The sequence below is a fragment of the Lithobates pipiens genome, unplaced genomic scaffold (genome assembly GCF_037356315.1).
Source record: "Lithobates pipiens isolate NorthernLeopardFrog02 unplaced genomic scaffold, aLitPip1_a1.2 Scaffold_22, whole genome shotgun sequence".
Taxonomy (NCBI): domain Eukaryota; kingdom Metazoa; phylum Chordata; class Amphibia; order Anura; family Ranidae; genus Lithobates; species Lithobates pipiens.
The window spans coordinates 64,847,921-64,871,070 of NW_027507784.1; the positions used below are offsets into that span (position 1 = coordinate 64,847,921).

Sequence of the window (23,150 nt, forward strand, 5' to 3'; positions counted from 1 at the left end):
CAATGTGTTTAAAAAAACATACAAGGACTGAACATTTTAGGCATTGAGGTTGGCTGCCCAACTCAAGGCACGATAACAAACAGTTTTTTTGCGGCTCTCTGGAATTGTTGGGGCCCACACCTGATATCCTCTAAAATTTTCATGTTGCTTATCACTGGCTTAAATCATAAAAGTTATGTACATTCTGTAACATTGTGAAATGAACGAAAATTCCAAACAATTGTTTGTCCACAATTTGTTTATTAATAAAGAATTTCATGAAGGGGAATGGGTAGAACATCTGTCATATTTTCTCCACTTGGAGGTTTTCCCCCCACTTCCCGTGTGGTCACCAGGACAGTAAGAAAGGTGAATTTCTTGAGTGGGGATGCAAACCCACTCACCACAGGGTCACTTTAAACCAATAGGTGCCCAAGTATTAAAAAGTTGACATTTCTCCACTCCTCTGTATTTTATACTTCCAGGTGTGCAGAATAATTGCTTCCCTGCCAGCCACTGTGGTTTCTACAGCTGACTCATATACCACAACAGGATGTATGAACTAATGGGAGGAACCACAGGTGATTCGACATGCCCACTGCACAGTCTTTCCATCAACAGCATTCATGCTTCTAAATAGTAATGTTGACTGGAGCACCATGTTTTAGGCACAGGTGCCCAACCTATGGTCCGAGGGCCACATTCGGCCCTTTGATATTTGAAGTGTGGCCCTTGAGTCCTACCAGTCAGTAGAAGGCACACTGATTTGTAAAGGGTTCCTTAATATTAGTAAAGTCTAGAGGTTTCATGCAACGTGTCCCTAGTCTCTGACTGCCTCCTATAGCTTGACTTCAGTCTACAGCCATTCCTGTAGAACCCAAGTCTTCAGTGTGTGATAGTTTTCGGTAGCATGACAAGTAACACATACTATATGTGGTTGTTGAGATATCAGGGGCCACATTTGAGGCCCCCTTTAACTTGCAAGTTGGTAACCACTGGTATACGGTGTGTGGGGACTTTCAAACAATTGCTATCTTTTTGGTGTAGCACCCTGTAGTTTAGGCAGGAAACTCCTCAAAAATTGACTTGCCAAGAGTAGTTACTGTATTTTGGTTGATTGTTAGGGATCTATTGATTTCTCCCTAAGTTTGGCCTTGTTGCACTTTTCTCTTCTACCACTAGGTGGCTGGGTACTTGGTGGTACTAGATACGAGACAGGCAATCCTAGGTCAGGTTATGGGTATATGGGTATCTCAGCCAATGAGCAGGGGTTTTCTTGAATCCCTTGGCCTGCTAGAAGAGTCTATATATTCGGGTGAGGTCAGGTGATCTGTGTTCTGTGCCAGCTGGATGGCTGTCTGGGTGGACGTGTGTCATATGCTAGGCCAAAGAATAGGCTTATCCCGGGGACATTTGGCTGCTAGGCTGTGTGAGGGCCTATCCAGAAGTGAGAGAGCAGTGCAGGGTTGGGATTGTGGTTTGCAGTCCAACCAGAAGTGACAGTTCTGCCAGCCAGAGAACCTGTCAGTGGTCGGAGGTAGAATTTAAGCTGTTGCCACAAAGGGACCAATCGCCTTTACCAGGGACCACAGTGAGTAACTGAAGCAAGTACCGGAACCATATTATCACTGAAAGGGCACGGTGGAGAATCTGGAAACTTCAGGTGGTGATCAAGTCAGGGACCCAACCAGTGGAGGAGACCCTTGCAGAGCAGCCTTGTGTGTCAAGCCAAGGACCGAGATGGTCTGCAAGGGTGAAGCTTGAAGGTAACCGGAGTGCCAAGCTAAGGACCCAGCAGGGAAGCATGGGTGACGCTTCAGGGAGATACCACCGCAAAAGTCTTACGGAGCTCACAGGATTCATAGTCAGTGAATCAGTGGGTCTAGTGAGAGACCAGGAGCTCAGTATTGAAGAACTACAAGGATCAGTTGTAGTAGGAGGTGAAAGAACTATTACATTTGAGTTAGAAACTGTTAGGCCGCGTACACACGGGCGGACTGTTCGCCCAACTTTGTCCGTCCAACAGTTTCGGCAAACAGTCCGCTCAAACTTAGCATGGACGGACATGGCCACACACGACGGACGAACAGTTTGCTGAAACCGTGCGCGATGACGTGAACGGCACGTACGACGGGACGAAAAATACGACGTCCTATACACTGCATTATAGCTTTCGGCGTGAAAATCCTTTCTGAGCATGCGCGCAACTTTGTTTGACGAACAAGCCTACACACGGGCGGACTGTTCGCTGAAACAAGGTTTCAGCGGACAGTTTTTCGGAAATTCCGAAAAACCTTGTCCGTCCAACTGTCCGCTGAAACTGTCCGCTGAAAGCCCACACACGAGCGGACTGTCCGCCCAAACACTGTTCAGCGGACAAAGTTGGGCGAACAGTCCGCCCGTGTGTACGCGGCCTCAAAGGACTGTTACCATAGGAGACAGCAATCCTGCAAGTGCAGATGTGGCTTCTTGCTGAGGCCTTTCCCTGCACGCCTGTCCTCCTATTGGAGTCTTGGAGTCTGCCAATTGAGATTGCAACTATCTAAGGGTGTCCTGGCCCTAACCCTCTTTCCCCCAAAAATATATAAAAGGAACTGTTAAAAGAAATAAAACCTCTTTTACATCCAAGAAGTGTCTGGCACCCAATGACTTTCACCATCTTTGCACCCACTATGCCTCACAACCCACCACATATTGAAGGATGTCAGCTATCTTTGGCCTTGGAGATCCTCAAAAGACCTTGCTACATTGGTGAAAATTTAGTAGAAGTAGCACCGCCTGTCAAACTCGCCTTTTGAAAAGGGAATGTGTCATAACCACGAGCCAAAAGTGCTTGTGGTGTGGTAATTACTTACAAAATCCCCCTGGAGGACACTGTTCTACCACCCTCTGAAAAGCGATCCACCATAGTTCACTTTCAGAAGTGAGAAGAAAAGAAGAGACTGCTGCTGGTATAAAAGAGGCTTTAACTACATGTGTAATAATGCACCCATTTTGGAATCAAGGAAAGACAAACAGTTAGAAATATTGTAAATGGAATTTGTATTTGTTTTTAAATAAACAGGTTTATGCCTACCTATGCTGTGCAATGGAATTGCACAGAGCGGCTCAATCCTGCTCTTTTTGGGTTCCCCGCTGGTGCTTCTGGCTCCTCCCCTCTGTAGAAAGTCGATTTATATAGGTAAATCATGTGGGCTCATTCCCAAGTCTCGCTGTTTGCATCTATTGACACAGACAGCGGGACTCAGCCCCACCCCCCCCATCTCCCATCACTGGCTTTGATCGACAGTAGGGTGAGCCAATGGCTACTGCTGCCTCAGGAAATCCATTGAGACAAGGAAAAGAGAAGAGCTGCAGACTGGCACAGCGCTGGATAGAATGAGAGCTCAGGTAGGTAAAAGGAGGGGTGGGGGGGGGGGGATCCTTATACCTACAGATTTTTTACCTTAATGCATTCATCATTGACATTCATTTGTACATCCCCCAATCACAGAAGACCTTGTATTCACTTGAAAGAATACGAGACGTCTTCTGAATGGACAAGATGCAGAGCAAGCAACCTGCTGTGAGAACTGTATTTCAGATAGAATGGTAGCTCTCAATTCTAGATGTCCAGCTGTACTGCTATGTATAAGCTAAATAACTTAGAAAAGAATAATGCCCCGTACACACGATCGGAAATTCGTCCAGCAAGAAACCGATGAGAGCTTTTGGTCAGAAAATGTGACCGTGTGTATGCTCCATCGGACTTTTGCTGGCCGAATTCCCGCCAGCAAAAGATTGAGAGCAGGTTCTCAATTTTTCGGTCGGAAAAAGTTCCGATAGGAAATTCCGATCGTCTGTACAAGCTCCTACTTGCAAAATTCCAAGCGTGCTCGGAAACAATGAACTTCATTTTCTCGGCTCGTCGTAGTGTTATACATCACCGTGTTCTTGACGGCCGAAAGTTCAGCAAACTTTTGTGTGACCGTTTGTATGCAAGCCAAGCTTGAGCGTAATTCCGTCGGAAAAGCCATCCAAGTTTTTGCAAAAATAGACATTTTCTTTTCCAATATTTTTATTCAGAAAATTTTTAACAAGTCCAATATCAACATTTACCATCTTAGTGCGAAGTAATGGTACAGGTGACAAATTGGTTATGAGTCGGTTACATCACAAATGACTTTGTATTTATGTGAGGTTTTGTGTATCCTTGTCCTTATTTTAGGTCAAAAATTTACATTTTAATAAAACATTTGTAATTTTATTGGCTTTTTTACATTAAATATTTTCATAGAAATACATATAAAAATATTACTAAAATTGCATCTAATAGATCATTTTTCATTCTTGTGATTTTATATAGCACCATTCAAAGCTGTGACAACTTTAACTAAACTGGCACTGCTGTATATAAAATATAAATAATAATTTAAAAAAAATAAAGATAACCGCAAGTGAGTAAAGTAAATAAAAAAAAAGATAATTTTCACGTAACTTTGTTGTATATTACATTATACAAATACAAGTGTTTTTTTTTTACAACCCCCACTAAATGTTGCAAATGTTTCAAATTAATGACAACATAACTATGAAATTTTGACAATGAAGCAATAAACAAAAATATAAATACTAAAGTGTCTGGATGTATCCTCACATGTTATGATTTGCCCAGAATGAAAATGACTAGCCCTGTTCTCTATGGATCTGCTGAACAGGTGGTCTTCAAAAGGGTCAGGAAGTATATTTAGCATCTGAAACCTGAGCAAGCTACTTGGGGATTGGCTGCAGGGAGCACATGATAATTTCGGAGTTGGTGCATTTGCTTTGCTCTTGACCAGCGTTTCTGAGGAGGGAAGAGTTGGAGGCTTTGCTGCTAAGGGAATTAATTAAAAGTCACTGGTAAGAGTCTTTTTTTACCTCCTCTTTGTATCTTCAGGACTAGTCTATGATCTGCATTGACCATAGCTCAGTGGCTTGGGACAGTTTTCAACTGGGACCATAGCAAGCTGGGATGTAGTCTGAGGACCTGTCTACTCATTTTCTTTTCCAGTGGGGTCTGTGCAATTTTGTACCATCATACTGCTAGATCTACTGATACTTTCTACTGACTTTGTGACATTGTATAATAAGTGACCTTAGAAGGCTGTTGTGTCTGTTGATGTCATTGGGAAAGTCAAACAAAATTTGGCGCTGTTCGTAATTATTTTATACATTATCGGGAACTTATATTTCTGATTCAATCTGTTATTTTTTGCTTGGCACTAAAAAGGGGAGAGCATTACACGTTCCTATATTTAACCTGCACTAGTGGGCTTCAGTTGCCTCAGAAGGTATTACAGCTGAACTGGCTAAACAAATCCAGCCAATCAGCCGGCGGTATTAGATGTCACATAACTTCGGAGCAGCTGCTGGAAGGCTTCATCGCCTAACTTTGGGGACTGGGATCCCAGGCAATGTTCTAAGACCTGGAGAGAAAAGCTTTGACAGGCCCAGCTAGACATTCCACGCCACCCCTGCGCTCGTCTCTTCTGTTACATTCACAAAACCCAAAAAAAAAAAAAAAACTTGAATTTTGATATTTTTCAGGTCTGGTCCAAAACCAATCTGCAGAAACAATACAGGGATCCACAGTACAGACCCATGCTGTTCAGAACGCAAATAATCTTGTTACCATAAGGTTACTATCAGTCTTGTGATTTTATGTGATCAGTCCCATTAATTGTGTTATTATCTATATTTACTATTTCTGTATTTGTGTGTGTAGATCTGGCTATCCGTCTACTTTTATCTGATAATTTATTTACTGCATATATGAGTGTGTGCTAACGTATTCATCTGTACTTACATGTGTATGTGTGTGATAGATAGATAGATAGATAGATAGATAGATAGATAGATAGATAGATCTATATCTATCAACTTATAGATAGATAAGTTGATAGATATAGATATTTAGATGGACAGATAGATAGATAGATAGATAGATAGATAGATAGATAGATAGATAGATAGATAGATAGATAGATAGATAGATAGATAGATAAATGGATAGATAGATAGATAGATAGATAGATAGATAGATAGATAGATAGATAGATAGATAGATAGATAGATAGATAGATAGATAGATAGATAGATAGATAGAGGTAAGTAGACGGATAGATAAATATAAATAGATTTATTTATTAAGATAGATAGATAGATAGATAGATAGATAGATAGATAGATCTATATCTATCAACTTATAGATAGATAAGTTGATAGATATAGATATTTAGATGGACAGATAGATAGATAGATAGATAGATAGATAGATAGATAGATAGATAGATAGATAGATAGATAGATAGATAGATAGATAGATAGATAAATGGATAGATAGATAGATAGATAGATAGATAGATAGATAGATAGATAGATAGATAGATAGATAGATAGATAGATAGATAGAGGTAAGTAGACGGATAGATAAATATAAATAGATTTATTTATTAAGATAGATAGATAGATAGATAGATATATAGATAGATAGATAGATATAGATGTATGTATATAGATATAGATGAGATGGGTAGATAGATAGGTAGATGGATAGATATAAATAGGTAATTAGACAGATATATAAATAAATACAGATTGATTGATTGATTGATTAGATAGATAGATAGATAGATAGATAGATAGATAGATAGATAGATAGATAGATAAGTTGATAGATATAGATATTTAGATAGACAGATAGGTGGACTGATATATAGATAAATGGATAGATAGATAGATAGATAGATAGATAGATAGATAGATAGATAGATAGATAGATAGATAGATAGATAGATATAGACAGATTGATCAATGGGTAGATAGATAGATAGATAGATAGATAGATAGATAGATAGATAGCCATAGATAGGTAGATGGACAGATGGATAGCTAAATAGATAAATATATAGCTAGATAGATAGTGATAGATGTAGATGGATAGATATAGATAGTTCGACGGATTGAGATAGATAGATAACATATATGTCACTCATAACCCTTTATACTGTATAACTGTATGTAAACATATCTATCTATCTATCTATCTCTCTGTATGTGCATTATTCTATTTCTGTCCATGTAACATTATCTCCTCTCCTCAGTTTGTAGGTGACAGAGAGGACCCTCATAATGGCGGATGACGAGGAATTTGAGTATGAGGTAAGGTATATGAAGAAATGTATATGGCTGCCTATGGTCTGTGTGATTGTAAGGGAGGTGACTGGATTCCATTGTGTTGGTGGTTTCTGGAGATGTTTACGGAACAATGAATTCATGGAGAGAATGCTGCATTCCAATGAATGAAAACTTTATTTATAGCCCAGAGTGAACACATGTAGTATTCATCTAGCTACCTCACGTAACAGGTTTGGTGCAGATACTGTGATGGCCGTGTACTCTGATACCCATTTAGTCAGCAGATCTGGGCACATACATAGATATGGCAGGTATGTGTCATTCCCTGGGTGCCGTAGTCACACTGGCTGTCAGTCTGAGCTGACATTGCTGTGCTCCGTATGTCCGGTGTGGTCTGGAGATAAAGGGGAAGTGGCCGAGTCAATGAGCTCATAAAGCATCCTGAATACTGCCATTTCTACATGTATTTATGTGGTAGTGATCACGTGTCTATATACCATAGGGGCCTACTTTGGTCAATTCTAGAAAAAGGTTGCTTTGCACACAGTTGCCAGTAATTTTCACACTCCTGGGCTGTGGAAGTTATTGCTGAATAAAATAAGGATTTCTGTGATTTTCAGGCCTTGTTCGTATTTGTATTCATATTTTCCTACATGGGGATGAACAGGTATTTTGTATGTCCCCACAGAGGCAGTCCCATTAATGTCTATTGGGATGCAGCGGCTGTCCCTTACACAGAGTGCGCAATGATACGCCCTGTGTGACTGAAGCCTTAACCTGACAGCAATGTTCATAATGAACTTCCTGGACCGAAATGATCTCTGCCATTTCCTGAAGAACATTGTAAATGCCGTACTCAAATCTGAGACGTGTGGTCCGCCATTTGCAAACTGAGACTTGAGTCAGATCGGTAATTACTCAGCACACTTGCAAATCATTAGGGGGCCCCCTACACGTTACAATCTGGCTACACAACCAACTTTAGATTTACCAAAACGTTGTAACATGAGGGCCTACCTAATCTGTGCAATGCATTTGTATCTAATCAGACAGGCCCTTGCACTGCATTGGTGTTCGTAGATCCTAAAGAGATTGTGTAATCTGATTGCAATGTGTGTGGTCAACATAGAACTGGACATACACTATACAATCTGTACAATCTCTGAATCATCTCTTTTAATTTTACACAATTTGTAAAATGTAATAGGAAGACAAACTTAAGACAAACTTAAGCAATACTTTTAATTAGTAATGACGGCAGATCTAAAGCACATTGTACAGTCAGATTGTATACCATTCACTATACAATCTATTTGTACAATTTTCTTTAGATCTTCCGTAAGCTATGTAGTGCAAGATCCTGCCTGGTTGTATACAAATATAATTTTGCTAAATCTTAAGGATATTTTTCAGAGATTGTACAGTCAGATTATCTAGTGTATGGCCACCTTTAAGCTGACTGTACACATTACAGTCTAATTGTAAGGGGTCTGCCTGATTTGATACACTTTTCATTGGTTGCTTAGCTTTGGTAATAGATATTATATATTATATTACATATTTATAAATATATTATTATTTTATATTATAATAATAATAATTATATTTATATATTATTATATAGTATATTATTATTATTGTTATATATTTTATTATAAGAATGTGTATATTATTATATATTACATTTTCCTAATTTATTATATTAAATTATATTATCTACTACATTGTTCTAGTAACTCTAAAGGAGATTATACAGAGATTGTAGAATCATATATTATAGCATATGGTGGAATTAAGACCAACTCTGATGTTTGGGTCAGTATCTCTGTGTCCCATACCTGGTATTATTGGTCTGGGTAGACCTCCAATAAAAAAGAATACATTCTGCATTAAGCACCACAAAATCCTCCACCATGTCAGAAAGTCATGGGGTACCATACATTTCCAAAGCTTGGAATGGCTTGTTATCATACTAATGATAATCCTTACACAGCTCAACCATGCCAAGTGATACTCAAGTGTGATGAGGCTTACTAGCTAATATTAAAAGTTGACCAACAAGATTAAGGCTACTTTCACACTGAGGCGCTTTACAGGCGCTATAGCGCTTAAAATAGCGCTTGCAAAGCGCCTGTAAAATGTCTCTCCTGTCACTCCAGTGTGAAAGCCAGAGTGTTTTCAAACTGGGGCAGTGCGCTGGCAGGACGCTAAAAAAAAGTCCTGCAAGCAGCATCTTTGAGGCGCTTTAGGAACGGTGTATACACTGCTCCTAAAAGGCCCCTGCCCATTGAAATCAGGGTAGGGACCAATGTGAGTGTGCAATGTACAGGGATAGGGACAATTGTAGACACTCAATCAGGTTGAACTGGATGGACTGGTGTCTTTATTCAACCTTACTAACTATGAAACTATGAAATCAATGGGCAGCGCCACCGCTAGCAGCCGAAAAGCGCTGCAGAAACAACGGTAAAGCACCGCTAAAAATAGCAGCGCTTTACATTCGACGCCTGCCTGCACCAGTGTGAATGTGCCCTAAGGATTACAGATCACTACTCATTTTCCAATCTGATTGTACACCTCTTTAGATCTACCAACAACTATGTAGTGCAAGGCCTTGTCTGATTAGATACAAATTGATTGGATAGATCAGATGGCTTGTTATATTATATAGTTTTGGTAAATCTAAAGTTCTGTACAATAGTTACACAGTGAGATTATAATGTGTATGGGAACCCTAACACATACGACCTTGGCTTTATATATTTTTGGCAGTGTATGCAAAATCCCACACCCAGACCAATCTGAAAATAGATGTTAGATCTTTAAAGCTGGATATAGACGGATCAAAATGTGGCCTGTTCAGTGGCTGTGGTCACTCCTGCTTGAAAGAATTAATTCTAATGCCACGTACACACGACAGGACTTAAGTCCGGCAGATTTTCGACGGAGTTCTGACGGAGTTCTGACAGAGTTCTGACGGACTTTCCGAATGAACGGACTTGGCCACACACAATCACACCAAAGTCCGACGGATTCGAACGTGATGACGTATGACTGGACTAGAATAAGGAAGTTCATAGCCAGTATCCAATAGCTGCCCTAGCGTCGGTTTTAGTCCGTCAGACTAGCACACACACGAGCGGATTTCTGGGTCCGGCAGAGTTCTGTCGGAAAAATTTGAAACATGTTCCATTACTAAAGTCTGTCAGACTTTTGCAAATCAAAAGTCCGCTGCAGCCCACACACGTTCGAATAGTCTGCCGGAATCATTCCATCAGACTTTTGATGTTGAAAAGTCTGGTCGTGTGTACGGGGCATAATGATTGGCTTTTGCTCAACAGGAATGTTGGCAAAATTTTCTCGATCAGCGGCTGCCAATGAGTGTATTCTAGCAGCAGAAAGTCCCTGTTTTTAGAATGCAGTGCTTCAATGGGGAGAATTTCTCTATCCACCACAATTGTGTGGATGGGGGAATTCATGCAGAAAAAAAAAAAAGTAGTCTGTGGCCATCTTAATTTAGCTTAGACATTTGACAGCCAAGCTGTAATTGTGGATTTGGGTAACTTTTCACCACTACTATTCAGCACAGCAATGTTCTTTAGATGTAATTGGTTAAGGTTGTGACAAGAGATTGCTGTTACTCTATTCTGACTTTATTTCCCTGTAGCAGCATCTAAATTACAGACCCAATCCGAATACAGAAATTTCTTAGTATTAATTATTATTCCTGCACAATAACAAACAAAAACACACGGCCATTTATAAAACAAGAAAATTAGGGTCAGCATGTGATTGGCTGCCATTGGTTTGGAAATTTGCCAGCTGCAAATTATATACACTAGTTGTATATCCCCTTAAAATATAGACTTTATTGTATATACCAGTGTGTACAAAGTATCACCGTTACATCCACCAAATTCACATTTTTAAGGGGAATATACAATTAGTGGTGCGTTTTTCTCAACTTTTTTCCCTGTATATATTTAGCTTGTTCGTAATAATGACATCTGCCTAAATTTATGGGATATGACACCCTGCTATCTACAAATACTTGCCATTGGCATTCCTGTTAAGATCTGATTGAAACCTGTACACCCCTGAGGGTCAAGAAAGGGATGTCCAAATTAAAGGATTTTGCCAAAATAGCTTCTATTATATTTAATATTTAATTTCCGAACAATCAACCCAACACATAGTTGGCAAAGATGGCACTGCAGTTTTGGTGGAAGTTGTTGGGATGAATCACTATCCTATATAGGACCATATATATTTTCTGTTTTTATATATATATATATATATATATATATATATATATATATATATATATATATGTATGTATATTTTTCAGTGGTTCTGGCAACATAAATTCTACATTCACTCACCACTGAGAGATACAGAAAAGCTGTAAGGCATTAAGCTGGCAATACACATTGAATGGAGCTGCAGGGATACAATCTGATCTGTAAATGGCAACACAGCAGGATAATGGAAGCAAAAAAAAAAAAATGTTTACTTTACAGGGTGTTCCAAAAGTCGCCATACAATGGGAAAATGGGAAATTGTAGCTTTGTTTACAAAATATTTATTACAAAATTTTACAAAATATTCACAAAATATGAATAATAATTGAATAATAAATAAAAATATAAACTATAATATGAGTTTGTTAATTTTTCCTTTTTTGGGACACCCTTAATTATGTCACCAGGTTAAATTCCATGCAAACAGACTTACGCGTTTCAGACTTTCGGCCCAGCTATGTCTAAGGCTGAGAGGCTGAGGTGCACAAGTGGGTCTGTTTGCATGGATTTTAACCCCATGGCATGATAAAGTAAACATTTCTTAGCTTACGCGATCCTACCAACCTTTTTGGATATTACTGATATCACCATTTCAGCTGAATCAGACGAAATTTGAGCTGTAACCTAGAGAGGCACGAGTCTTAGCAAAAGTGCCTCTCATTTATCCTGTTTGGAATCTCGGTTGAGATCAATAAGTTGCTTTGCTTAGATACAAACTGATTAATCGCAAGTTCTCCTTCTACTCACAGACCCCACGACTGGTGCCCGATAATGGTCACGTATAATTCAGTCTACAGGCCAGATCTGTAATGTGTGAGGACAGGGCTGCTTCTATAATTTACTGGATGTGAAAACTGAAATGGAATGTTGGTTAAAATAGTTTTAGTGTCTGTAGGTGTAATCAGAGCTGAGCTTTTCTGGAGCTCTCTGCAAGTTATAGACTTGCAGCCTGTCATTTTTTTTTATTATGCTTTGACTTTTTGTATTTTTTGTCATTGTTGCCTATGTGCACGGGTGTCAAAACTTGTCTTGCAAAAATGTATCACCATTTCTTATTACTATATTTAATGGGGTGAAAATTTTTGGAAGCATCATCTCTCTTACTTTTATGTTGTTGTTTTTTAACAAAAAAGGCAAAAAAGGAGAAAAGGGTATAAGGACATTGATGAATCAGAGGAAAAAATACTGGTTGGTTTCAATGAGAATATGAAAGTACTGATAATAAATACAGACAATAATAAATGATAAAGATATGTTATAAAAAAAGATATCACATTCTGGTTGTGAGCAGCCACATTTGTATTTGAACTGCAAATGTCAGTAATAATGATTCAAATTTAAATTTTTAGGACGTTATGAGTAAGCACGTTTAGTGATAAAAGCATCAAGCGTTTTGTTGTCAATGTATGGTCAACTGCCTTCCTTGAATAGCAAAATCTCATTGAGCAGTGAGCACCTTGGGCCCATTTCTTTTGTTGTTGACTGAGTTTTCAAATCCCGTTCGGTTTCTTTATCCTTTGTGACACTATGCCAATAATAAGAATCACTTTAGCTTCAAACTTTCTGCTTTTACCGATGACCTTCTCAGTTCAACACTCTGCTTCTATTCTATTGAACATATACAAAATTTGCCTTGGTTGGGGTCTTTCATATACAGTTTGGCTTCCTGCCCACTAGAGAATTTAATCCTTGGATGTTCAGTTGCAAGCACAAGCAAATTATATGTATAAAATATGTTCAGCAAATGTTTTGCAAACCATCCAGCTGGCTTTGTCAGTGGTTGGCAGAGACTGTAGAGTTACAACTAGTACAACTTGTCTGAAACTTAGGGAAATTCATTAGAGGCAAAAAAGACAGGTAAACATCTTGTTCTGAGTAAATAGACTGTCCAAAGCACCAGAATTGCAATAGCAACCTATTTTACTAACAGAGTATTAATCACTCTTACGTTGATTTCAAAAACTTTGTATGTTTAAAGTGAGAGTAGGCTAGTGTGAAAATTTACTAAATTTTGGGAATATTAAGATACATAAATGGCTAATTAAAATACAAAGTAACTCTACTTGCACTTTTAATAAACAGACACAGATTTAGTAAAAGATTGGAAAATTTTCACAAAATAAAATGTGTGAAGATTCGCTTCAATTATCCAATTATGGGAACGAAAACCCTTATTTACTTGTTTCATCTGCACATGATTGGATAATTAAAGTGAATCTCCAAAATTTTATTGTGTGAACATTATCGGATCTTTAAGTAAATCAGCCTTGTCTCAACATTCAAACTAATATATATACCGTATTTATCAGCGTATAACATGCACTTTTTTCCCCCTAAAATCAGGGGGAAATCGGGGGTGCGTGTTATACCCGATCCTCTTCTGCCGCTCTCTGAGGCTTCCGGGTATTTTTGGCTATCTTCGGCCGTTCTCGGCTATTTTCGCCCATTCTCTGTAGCTTTCAGAAAGCCGAAAGCTGCCGAGAATGGCCGAGTGTGGGCGAAAATAGCCGAGAACGGCCGAACATAGGCAAGAACGGCCGAAAATACCCGAGACTGGCCGATTGCGGCTGAAAATACCTGAAGGCCGCCGAGAACGACCGAGAACTACCGAGAACTAGGACATTCGCTCTGTATCTCGGCTGTGCCATTTTTAAATGGCAAACACACTAACGAGGCTGCAAATGACTGGCAAGGCTGCAATAGAAGGGTGCAAATGACTGACAAGGCTGCAATGCAAGGCTGCAAATGACTGACAAGGCTGCAAATGACTGGCAAGGCTGCAAATGACTGACAAGGCTGCAAATGACTGGCAAGGCTGCAATAGAAGGCTGCAAATGATTGACAAGGCTGCAAATGACTGACAAGGCTGCAATGGAAGGCTGCAAATGACTGACAAGGCTGCAAATGACTGACAAGGCTGCAATGGAAGGCTGCAAATGACTGACAAGGCTGCAATGGAAGGCTGCAAATGACACTGACAAGGCTGCAATGCAAGGCTGCAAATGACATGTAAGGCTGCAATGGAAGGCTGCTAATGATGTGTAAGGCTGCAATGGAAGGCTGCAAATGACTGACAAGGCTGCAATGGAAGGCTGCAAATGACACTGACAAGGCTGCAATGCAAGGCTGCAAATGACATGTAAGGCTGCAATGGAAGGCTGCTAATGATGTGTAAGGCTGCAATGGAAGGCTGCAAATGACTGACAAGGCTGCCATGGAAGGCTGCAATTGACACTGACAAGGCTGCATTGATGGGCATTTAAATGTAAGTTTTTTTCCTTAAACTTCCCTCATAAAAGTTTTTTTCTTTTAAATTCCCTCCTAAACTTGGGGGGCGTGTTATATGCCAGCGCATGTTATACGCCGATAAATATGGTATATGCTATGCTGTTTTATTCTTACAAATAATAACTGCAACATATTCCACAGCTCCCTATGATTTAGATGGCTCAAATAATTAAAATACAATCATTGAAATAGATTATCTAATATATCTAATTATTATTGAGGGAAATGAGATATGAGAGAAAGGGCATTGGTTTGGAAAAAATAATTTAATGTATTTAATGCTCAGCAATGCAACATAAATCAGTGATCTGCCCTACAGAGTAGTAAAGTGCAGGCTGATGTTGTGAACAGGAGATAGCTCAGACAGGAGAGAAGCACAGTGGAACCTTGGTTTACGGGTAAAGTGGTTAACGAGCGTTTTTTATTCTGACTCGGTTTGTGAGTGTTGTCTCGCAAAACGAGCAGAATTCAAGCTAATAGGGTGTACAGTACTGCATTTGGCCAGAGGTGCAGGGGTGTCAGGGACACTCAGAACGGTTCTGAGCCATTTCGGAAATACTCAAAATCACTCGGAAATGTTCAGAAATACTCAGTTCCCGAGTGTTTCTGAGCCTTTCCAAGTTCAGCCGAGCTGCCCCGAGTATTTCCCAGGCTCTCCGGTGCCCCTCCCCCCACATCTGGCCACATGCGGTATTGCATGTAATAGAAGTCAATGCGGAACGGATTATCTTCGTTTCCATTGACTTATATGGGGAAACTCGCTTTAATATGCGAGTGCTTTGGATTACAAGCATTCTCCTGGAATGGATTATGCTCATAATCCAAGTTTCCACTGTATGATAACTAATGCTGGCTACACACTGCTTGAATTTCAGCTGAATCTGAGGAAATTTGAGCTGTGACTGTGAGTTGCCCTGTTGGCACAACCTGTCTCAACAAAAGTCAGCTTTCCAATAAACATTTATTGAAAGAATTATGTGAAAAATTGTTGGCGGAACACTCCAATCTGATGCAGCCACTGTTCAAATATTCAACAGCTGCAGATCCTACCGGCTGCTGAACATAATATCTTACAGGGGATATTCCCGAGTCCATGCAAATCTTTGGGTTTTTGGCTAGCATACCTATAAAACAGAAATGTGATCAGGTCTGATGTTGGCAGCTGTGATATTCAGCATTTGAAGCACTGCGTCATGCATCATAACTGAACTGCAGTCATCATAGAAGTAGATAGATCATTTTTGAAAGTTAAACTTAGTTGCATGTGTGAGAGATCGTAAAAGTTTGGTGCATATGAAGCCTTAGGAAAGGGTACTAGGGTACATTCTGAATGCCCATGGATGTTTGTGCCAAGTTCAGTTCATGGCAGGTGAACACAAGTCAGTTAGTGTGCTATTTTAAAAGTTAAGTGCACTCTAATGGCATAAGGGGATCCTATAGGCAAGGTAACAGCTTTGGTCTGCTGATCCCTTCTATTCACATTGAAAAGTTTGCAAAAGGCACAGATAAGCCACCCAATTTGAATTGTCTGTACTGCCATGGCACTATCAGGCAAAACTGCATAAAATGGCATCCTCCCTTCTAAAGTGACACAAAGGTGCACGATGTTGACCAATTGTGCCACCCCCCTGGTTTACTGCTGGGGCATAAAGGTTATAGCTGTGCCTCCTGAACATACACTGGGCTCTAAGCTCCTGATTATGTTGCTTATTGGATGATTTGCTTTTGTCTGCTGGACACTGAACCCAGGTGAATGGAATCTGCATATATCCCCTAAAACCTCACTATCATCAAGATAAAATTGCTTTAGCACTTTCTCCACATTTTTGGATATGTGATCTTGGAAGAAAGTAAAGGAAAATACTCAAGTTTTTAAAAATTATATTTGTTTTCTATCTTTCCCTCTTTTATGTATATTGTCATTAAAGAACCTAAACATTTTCTCCATAAGTTTTGATGGACGAGCTGTTTATTAACATGAGACAGACAGGATATTAGTTATCTCCTAAATTATACATCAACATGATTTGTTGTCATTCAGGAGAAAGTGACAGAAGTGACAGTAGAAAAACCAAAGGCAATGTGTCTTCAGCAGCGTACTTGCTTATGTAACATGGCCACAAACTAGGGTTGATACCTGTCCGGGACTGACCTGGACAGTCACGGTTTTGAATCATGTGTCCGGGTTTCAGGCGGACTGAAACCTGGGCACATGATTCAAAACCCTGACTGTCCAGGTCAATCCTTTACAAGTGGCAACCCTAGTTTATGGCCATGTTACATAAGTACGCTGCCGAAGACACATTGCAAGCCGAAGATTCCACTTACCTTTAAGGAAACTCTTGCTTACTGGCCCAGAACACTACTGATATTCACTTGATAGTGGAGAAGCAAAAGCGTAACATCTTGCTGCTGGTTTTTTCACTTGCTCCTTATGGTGCCCTTGGCAGAGCCCAAATCCATATGCCAGACTCTACCTTTTACCACTGGTTGGACCAAAACGGAAAGGGAAAGGGAAAAAAAAATCTCTACTTAGGTACCAGACCAAAGTGCTAAATTCTTGGCACATCAGTCTCTACTATTATACAGAAAAAATCCTTCCAATATATACATAGATATGGATATAACTGCTTGTTCACCCTTTGCAGAACATCCATAACAGTTGTTGATTTCTTAATGTGTAATTAGCAACTTGTTTTATGGCGTCTGTCAGCTGCTTACAGCTACTTGACAAAGATAATGAAGGGTGACACATGTTACATTTTACTCTGGACAAATTTAATTGGTTGAAGAACTGTACAGCTTTGTGTTGTCTTCAGGGTATAAGTGCATTGTATTTTATTTGTCAACTCTGATTCCCTTTGCTGTCCTAGTTATGACACTCATGACATTACAAGGCATTATAGGCATTGTAGTTTTTTTAAGCATCCTAATTTATGTCTCGATAGTAACGTTTTTTTTAAATTTTATTTTATGATATAAAATAATTTGCAATTATCTATATCTAAGAAATAATAAAATAAATATTGATATGTAGTTAATAAGATTAATACTTCCAATGCGTCCAGTCATGGAGATTTTTAAAATGCTACAAATGACTGATTTTTGTGCAAATAGTTGTGTGCGATAACATAGTGGGTCATAATTTGGCAATTACTAACCTTAGTCATGTTATGTAACAAGTATATCACAGCATTGTTTAAATTAAGGCACAACCAAATTTCAGTTTAACCATTTTAGCTCCAAAAGACTTTACCCCCTTCGTGACCAGGCCATTTTTTTGCTAATCGGCACTGCACTACTTTTTCACACAAATATAGTTTACTTTTGGTGGTATTTGATCACCACTGGGTTTTTTTTTATTATATAAACGAAAAAAGACCAAAAATTAAAAAAAGAAAAAACCCAATATTTTTTACTTTCTGGTATAAAACATCCAAAAAAAAAAAAATCTTCATAAATTTAGTTTTATGGTTGAACTGGATGGACTTGTGTCTTTTTTTCAACCTAATTAACTATGTAACTACAGTGGTGTGAAAAAGTGTTTGCCCCCTTCCTCATTTCCTGTTCCTTTGCATGTTTGTCACACTTAAGTGTTTCGGAACATCAAACCAATTTAAACAATAGTCAAGGACAACACAAGTAAACACAAAATGCAATTTGTAAATGAAGGTGTTTATTATTAAAGGTGGAAAAAAATCCAAACCATCATGGCCCTGTGTGAAAAAGTGATTGCCCCCCTTGTTAAAACATACTATAACTGTGGTTGTCCACACCTGAGTTAAATTTCTCTAGCCACACCCAGGCCTGATTATTGCCACACCTGTTCACAATCAAGGCATCACTTAAATAGGAGCTGCTTGACACAGTAAGGTCCACCAGAAGATCCTTAAAAGCTACACATCATGCCGAGACCCAAAGAAATTCAGGAACAATTGAGAAAGAAAGTAATTGAGATCTATCAGTCTGGAAAGGGTTATAAAGCCATTTCCAAAGCTTTGGGAATCCAGCGAACCACAGTGAGAGCCGTTATCCACAAATGGCGAAGACATGGAACAGTGGTGAACCTTCCCAGGAGTGGCCGGCCGCCCAAAATTACCCCAAGAGCGCAGCGACGATTCATCCAAGAGGTCACAAAAGACCCCACAACAACGTCCAAGGAACTGCAGGCCTCACTTGCCTCAGTTAAGGTCAGCGTTCATGCCTTCACCATCAGGAAAAGACTGGGCAAAAATGGCCTGCATGGCAGAGTTCCAAGGAGAAAACCACTGCTGAGCAAAAAGAACATCAAAGCTCGTCTCAATTTCTCCACAACACATCTTGATGATCCCCAAGACTTTTGGGACAACATTCTGTGGACCGATGAGACAAAAGTGGAACTCTTTGGAAGGTGTGTGTCCAAGTATATCTGGCGTAGAAGGAACACTGCATTTCAAAAAAAGAACATTATACCAACAGTAAAATATGGTGGTGGTAGTGTGATGGTCTGGGGCTGTTTTGCTGCTTCAGGACCTGGAAGACTTGCCGTGATAAAAGGAACTATGAATTCTGCTGTCTACCAAGAGATCCTGAAGGAGAATGTCCGACCATCTGTTCGTGTACTCAAGCTGAAACGAACTTGGGTTCTGCAGCAGGACAATGATCCTAAACACACCAGCAAGTCCACCACCGAATGGCTGAAGAAAAACAAAATGAAGACTTTGGAGTGGCCTAGCCAAAGTCCTGACCTGAATCCTATTGAGATGTTGTGGTATGACCTTAAAAAGGCCGTTCATGCTCGAAAACCCTCTAATGTAACTGAATTAGGACAATTCTGCAAAGATGAGTGGGCCAAAATTCCTCCAGGACGCTGTAAAAGCCTCATTGCACGTTATCGCAAACGCTTGGTTGCAGTTGTTGCTGCTAAGGGTGGCCCAACCAGTTATTAGGTTTAGGGGGCAATCACTTTTTCACACAGGGCCATGATGGTTTGGATTTTTTTTCACCTTTAATAATAAACACCTTCATTTACAAATTGCATTTTGTGTTTACTTGTGTTGTCCTTGACTATTGTTTAAATTGGTTTGATGTTCCGAAACTCTTAAGTGTGACAAACATGCAAAGGAACAGGAAATGAGGAAGGGGGCAAACACTTTTTCACACCACTGTATGTAGGTCAAAATGTATTCTGCTCCATGTCTTTGTTAAAAAAAATCCCAATAACTGCATATTAATTGGATTGCATGAAAGTTATAGAGTCTACAAATGATGGTGTATACAGCCGTGCTCAAAAGTTTGCATACCCTGGCTGAAATTGTAAAATTTTGACATTAATATTGAAAATATGACTGATCGTGGAAAATGTCTTTTATTTAAGGATAACAATACCATGAAGCTATTTATTATCACATTGTTTTTTGGATCCTTTTTAATATTTTCAATATATTAATATATTAATATTTTCAATATTAATGCCAAAATTTCACAATTTCTGCCAGAGTATGCAAACTTTTGAACACAATTGTATATACCAGGGATATGCAATTAGCGGACCTCCAGCTGTTGCAGAACTACAAGTCCCATGAGGCATTGCAGGACTCTGACAGACACAAGCATGACACCCAGAGGCAGAGGCATGATGGGACACCCAGTTGGAGGTCCACTAATTGCATATCCCTGGTATATACTGTAATTTTTTATTATAGTAGTAACGGCGGTGATCAGTGACTTATAGTGCAGCTGTGATTGCGACATGAGTGCGACAGGCAATCTGACATTAACTGACTCTGGGTGGGAACTGACTAAATGACACTGACATCTCCAGTGACACAAATACAGTGATCAGTGCTAATACTACACACTGTCACTATACTAATGATACTGGCTGGGAAGAGGTTAAGATTTCATGGCAGTCAAAGGGTTAACTGTGTGCCTAACTGTGTGCCTAATAATGTTTACTATGTGGTGTTTTTACTAAGCAATGTACCTGTTTTTACTCCCTGCTTTGCAGGGAGATAAAAATGGCACATTGCCGCTGTCTGTAGAGAGCCCTGTGTTGTTTACCAACACAAGGCTCTTTTCTGTCATTCGCTCAACAGATCAGCGGGTCCCAGCCATAAATCATTTGCCCACTGGTTTGCATGTGCTGGAGCAAATGGCAGCACAGCCTGGGTGGCAGTCCCCCCCCCCCACCCGGAAGAGCTGGAACACATACATGTACGTGATCCACCATAGTGGGGCCACTCTGCCACAGTATATCTGCAGTAGGCAGTTACTAATTGGTTAAATAAAAAAATACATTCTAGGTGCATCAAACAAAAGGTGAGGGCAATCTAATTTTCTTTAAGAAGCAGCCACAGCCTGGGTAGATAGGCCTGTCCCTTGGCAGCGTGCAGCAAAGAAGGACTTTTGCTGTCTGTGTTGAAGCAGTGATCCTTATTGCAAAGGTCTGACAGTGACACACCCTCTTTCTAAACCACCTATAGCTATGAAACCAGGAAAGTTCATGCTTTCTTCTGAATGGGGAGATCTAGCTCTGACTCAGCGGGGGGGGGGGGGGTTGGGGGGTTGGGGTTGGACCACTGGAGAGAGACTACTGCTTCCACACAAAGAGAAAGAAGCAGTCACAGTCTGACCAGAATAGTCGTAAGACTTTGCTCACCCTTTGTTTTAATGCTCCTGGAATCCATTTAACTGATTCAGTTGAATTTTAATAATAAATATTCATACAATTAACCTGTGAATTAATATCTAATCCATAAAAAAAAAAAAACATACCATGATGCCTTCAGTAATTAACTGAAGTTGCACTGTGCTCTTGATCTTATGTATCACAAGCAAAAGGGTAACTTGTGATTCTTTATTTGTTGAATTGGTCTTTGATTTAATTACGTTATATTTCACCAGCTGTATTGCGTAATACAGGGATCATAACAGCACCACTATATAATAGCTTCAGATCAGTACTGGAAATGAAAATCCTGTTCAAAGTGTAGGAGAATAGGATATATATAGAATGAGCTGTAGTAGCAAGTAAAATAAGTTGATCAGAGAGAATATTTGTCTCTATGCCTTCCTAACAAAACTTATAGTCTAGAGGTGTTTTTAAAGATATGGGTTTGGGGAATGCCTAATGGCACATATAAACGAGTTCCAGAAACAGGGAGAAGCACAACCAAAGTCTTAAAGTCTGAATATCATGTACCTGGTAACAGAGCCTGAAATGATGAGGAAGGCCTCTCTTACATCTCTACTTCAGGGCTGCTGGAAGTGTGAACAGAAGTCGCAGGAGTGCAGAGTGGCACGAGTGCTTGTAGGTCTTGCTAGTAGCAGAGCAGGTATCCACACTAGGCAGGAGAAGTCCTCAGCAGTCTTCAGTGAAGCAGGTGGGCTGGTAGACAGCTGGTGGGTGGCAAACCGAAGCAGGCTGGTGCTGGCAACAGCAGGTGGGTGAGGCATACTCTAGTAGCAAACTGTAGAACAGCAGGCACAGCAGGATGTAAGGCAAGTACTGGAACCCTCAGGAAGATTAGAGGAGTCAGGCAGGCTTTGTCATACACTGGCAGGAGGGATCGGGTACAGGGTAGCAGGCAAGAGCATGGGCAGGGTGCAAGCTGGGTCAAGAGTCAATCAGTGGAAGAGAAGCAAATGGTGCAGACAGAAGCGGAGGTAAAGGATAAGCAGATGGAGTTCAGAGAGTAGTCAGACAAGCTGGGTCAGCAACTGGAATCAGGATGCAGAATCACAGGGTCACAGATTATAGGAGAGGCCGAAGACCAAGCAGCACTGATCCTGAGCACCAACACAGTTTAAATAGCCCATTTGGCGCCAACATCTGTTGCAAGTGCACATGAGCATACTGATGCGCACGTGTGCACGCACCGATGTGTGTACCCACTTGCAGGCATGAATCCATGTTAACAACCAGGATACTTGACAATTAACTTTGGCTAGCACATGGGTGCTTTCTTGGGGATTTAATGTACCACAGACCCGACATCGATTTATGTCCATTATTGGATCAATGATCACCCCATTCAATCTATTCAGCTCAATCTTTGAGAGGATATATTTGAGACTGTCCAGAGACGCTTAGCAACTACTTGGGTCATCTATTCAGTTGCAGCCCTTACATCCACCCTACAATACATTGTGGCTTACTTCCAAATTGTATCATTGAGCCTGAGTATGGTAGAGTCAAAGGTATTAGAGGAATGAATGGTGCCTTTAGAATACAATTAGCCATGTTAGGGACAAGTATTGCTTGACACCTGATTACCCTATACCTAGACCTCTAGGCTAAGATAGCTGGAAGTTATTTATAGGTTGATTGCCGATTGAATGCACATATGAGCGACGTCCTGTTTTGTTTAAGTGACAGTGTTGTCTCTTTTTTTAACCAATTTTAATGGTGTTTGGAGGAGTAGGCCATTGTGCCTTTTTATT

The 23,150-nt window shown here is 39.9% G+C and overlaps 1 protein-coding gene across 30 annotated transcripts in view; it reads left to right on the forward strand.

The window, feature by feature from the left end:
* Positions 1 to 4,749: 4,749 nt before the first annotated feature.
* Positions 4,750 to 23,150, forward strand: part of NEB (nebulin) — a 300,983-nt gene continuing 282,582 nt past the window's right edge. For all 30 annotated transcript variants that reach the window (XM_077447687.1, XM_077447688.1, XM_077447689.1 and 27 more), the window contains exons 1-3: positions 4,750 to 4,860; positions 5,548 to 5,638; positions 7,104 to 7,161. In XM_077447687.1, the coding sequence (XP_077303813.1) occupies positions 7,132 to 7,161 (30 nt within the window). In that variant the 5' untranslated portion in view covers positions 4,750 to 4,860; positions 5,548 to 5,638; positions 7,104 to 7,131. The remainder of the gene's footprint in view (positions 4,861 to 5,547; positions 5,639 to 7,103; positions 7,162 to 23,150) is intronic.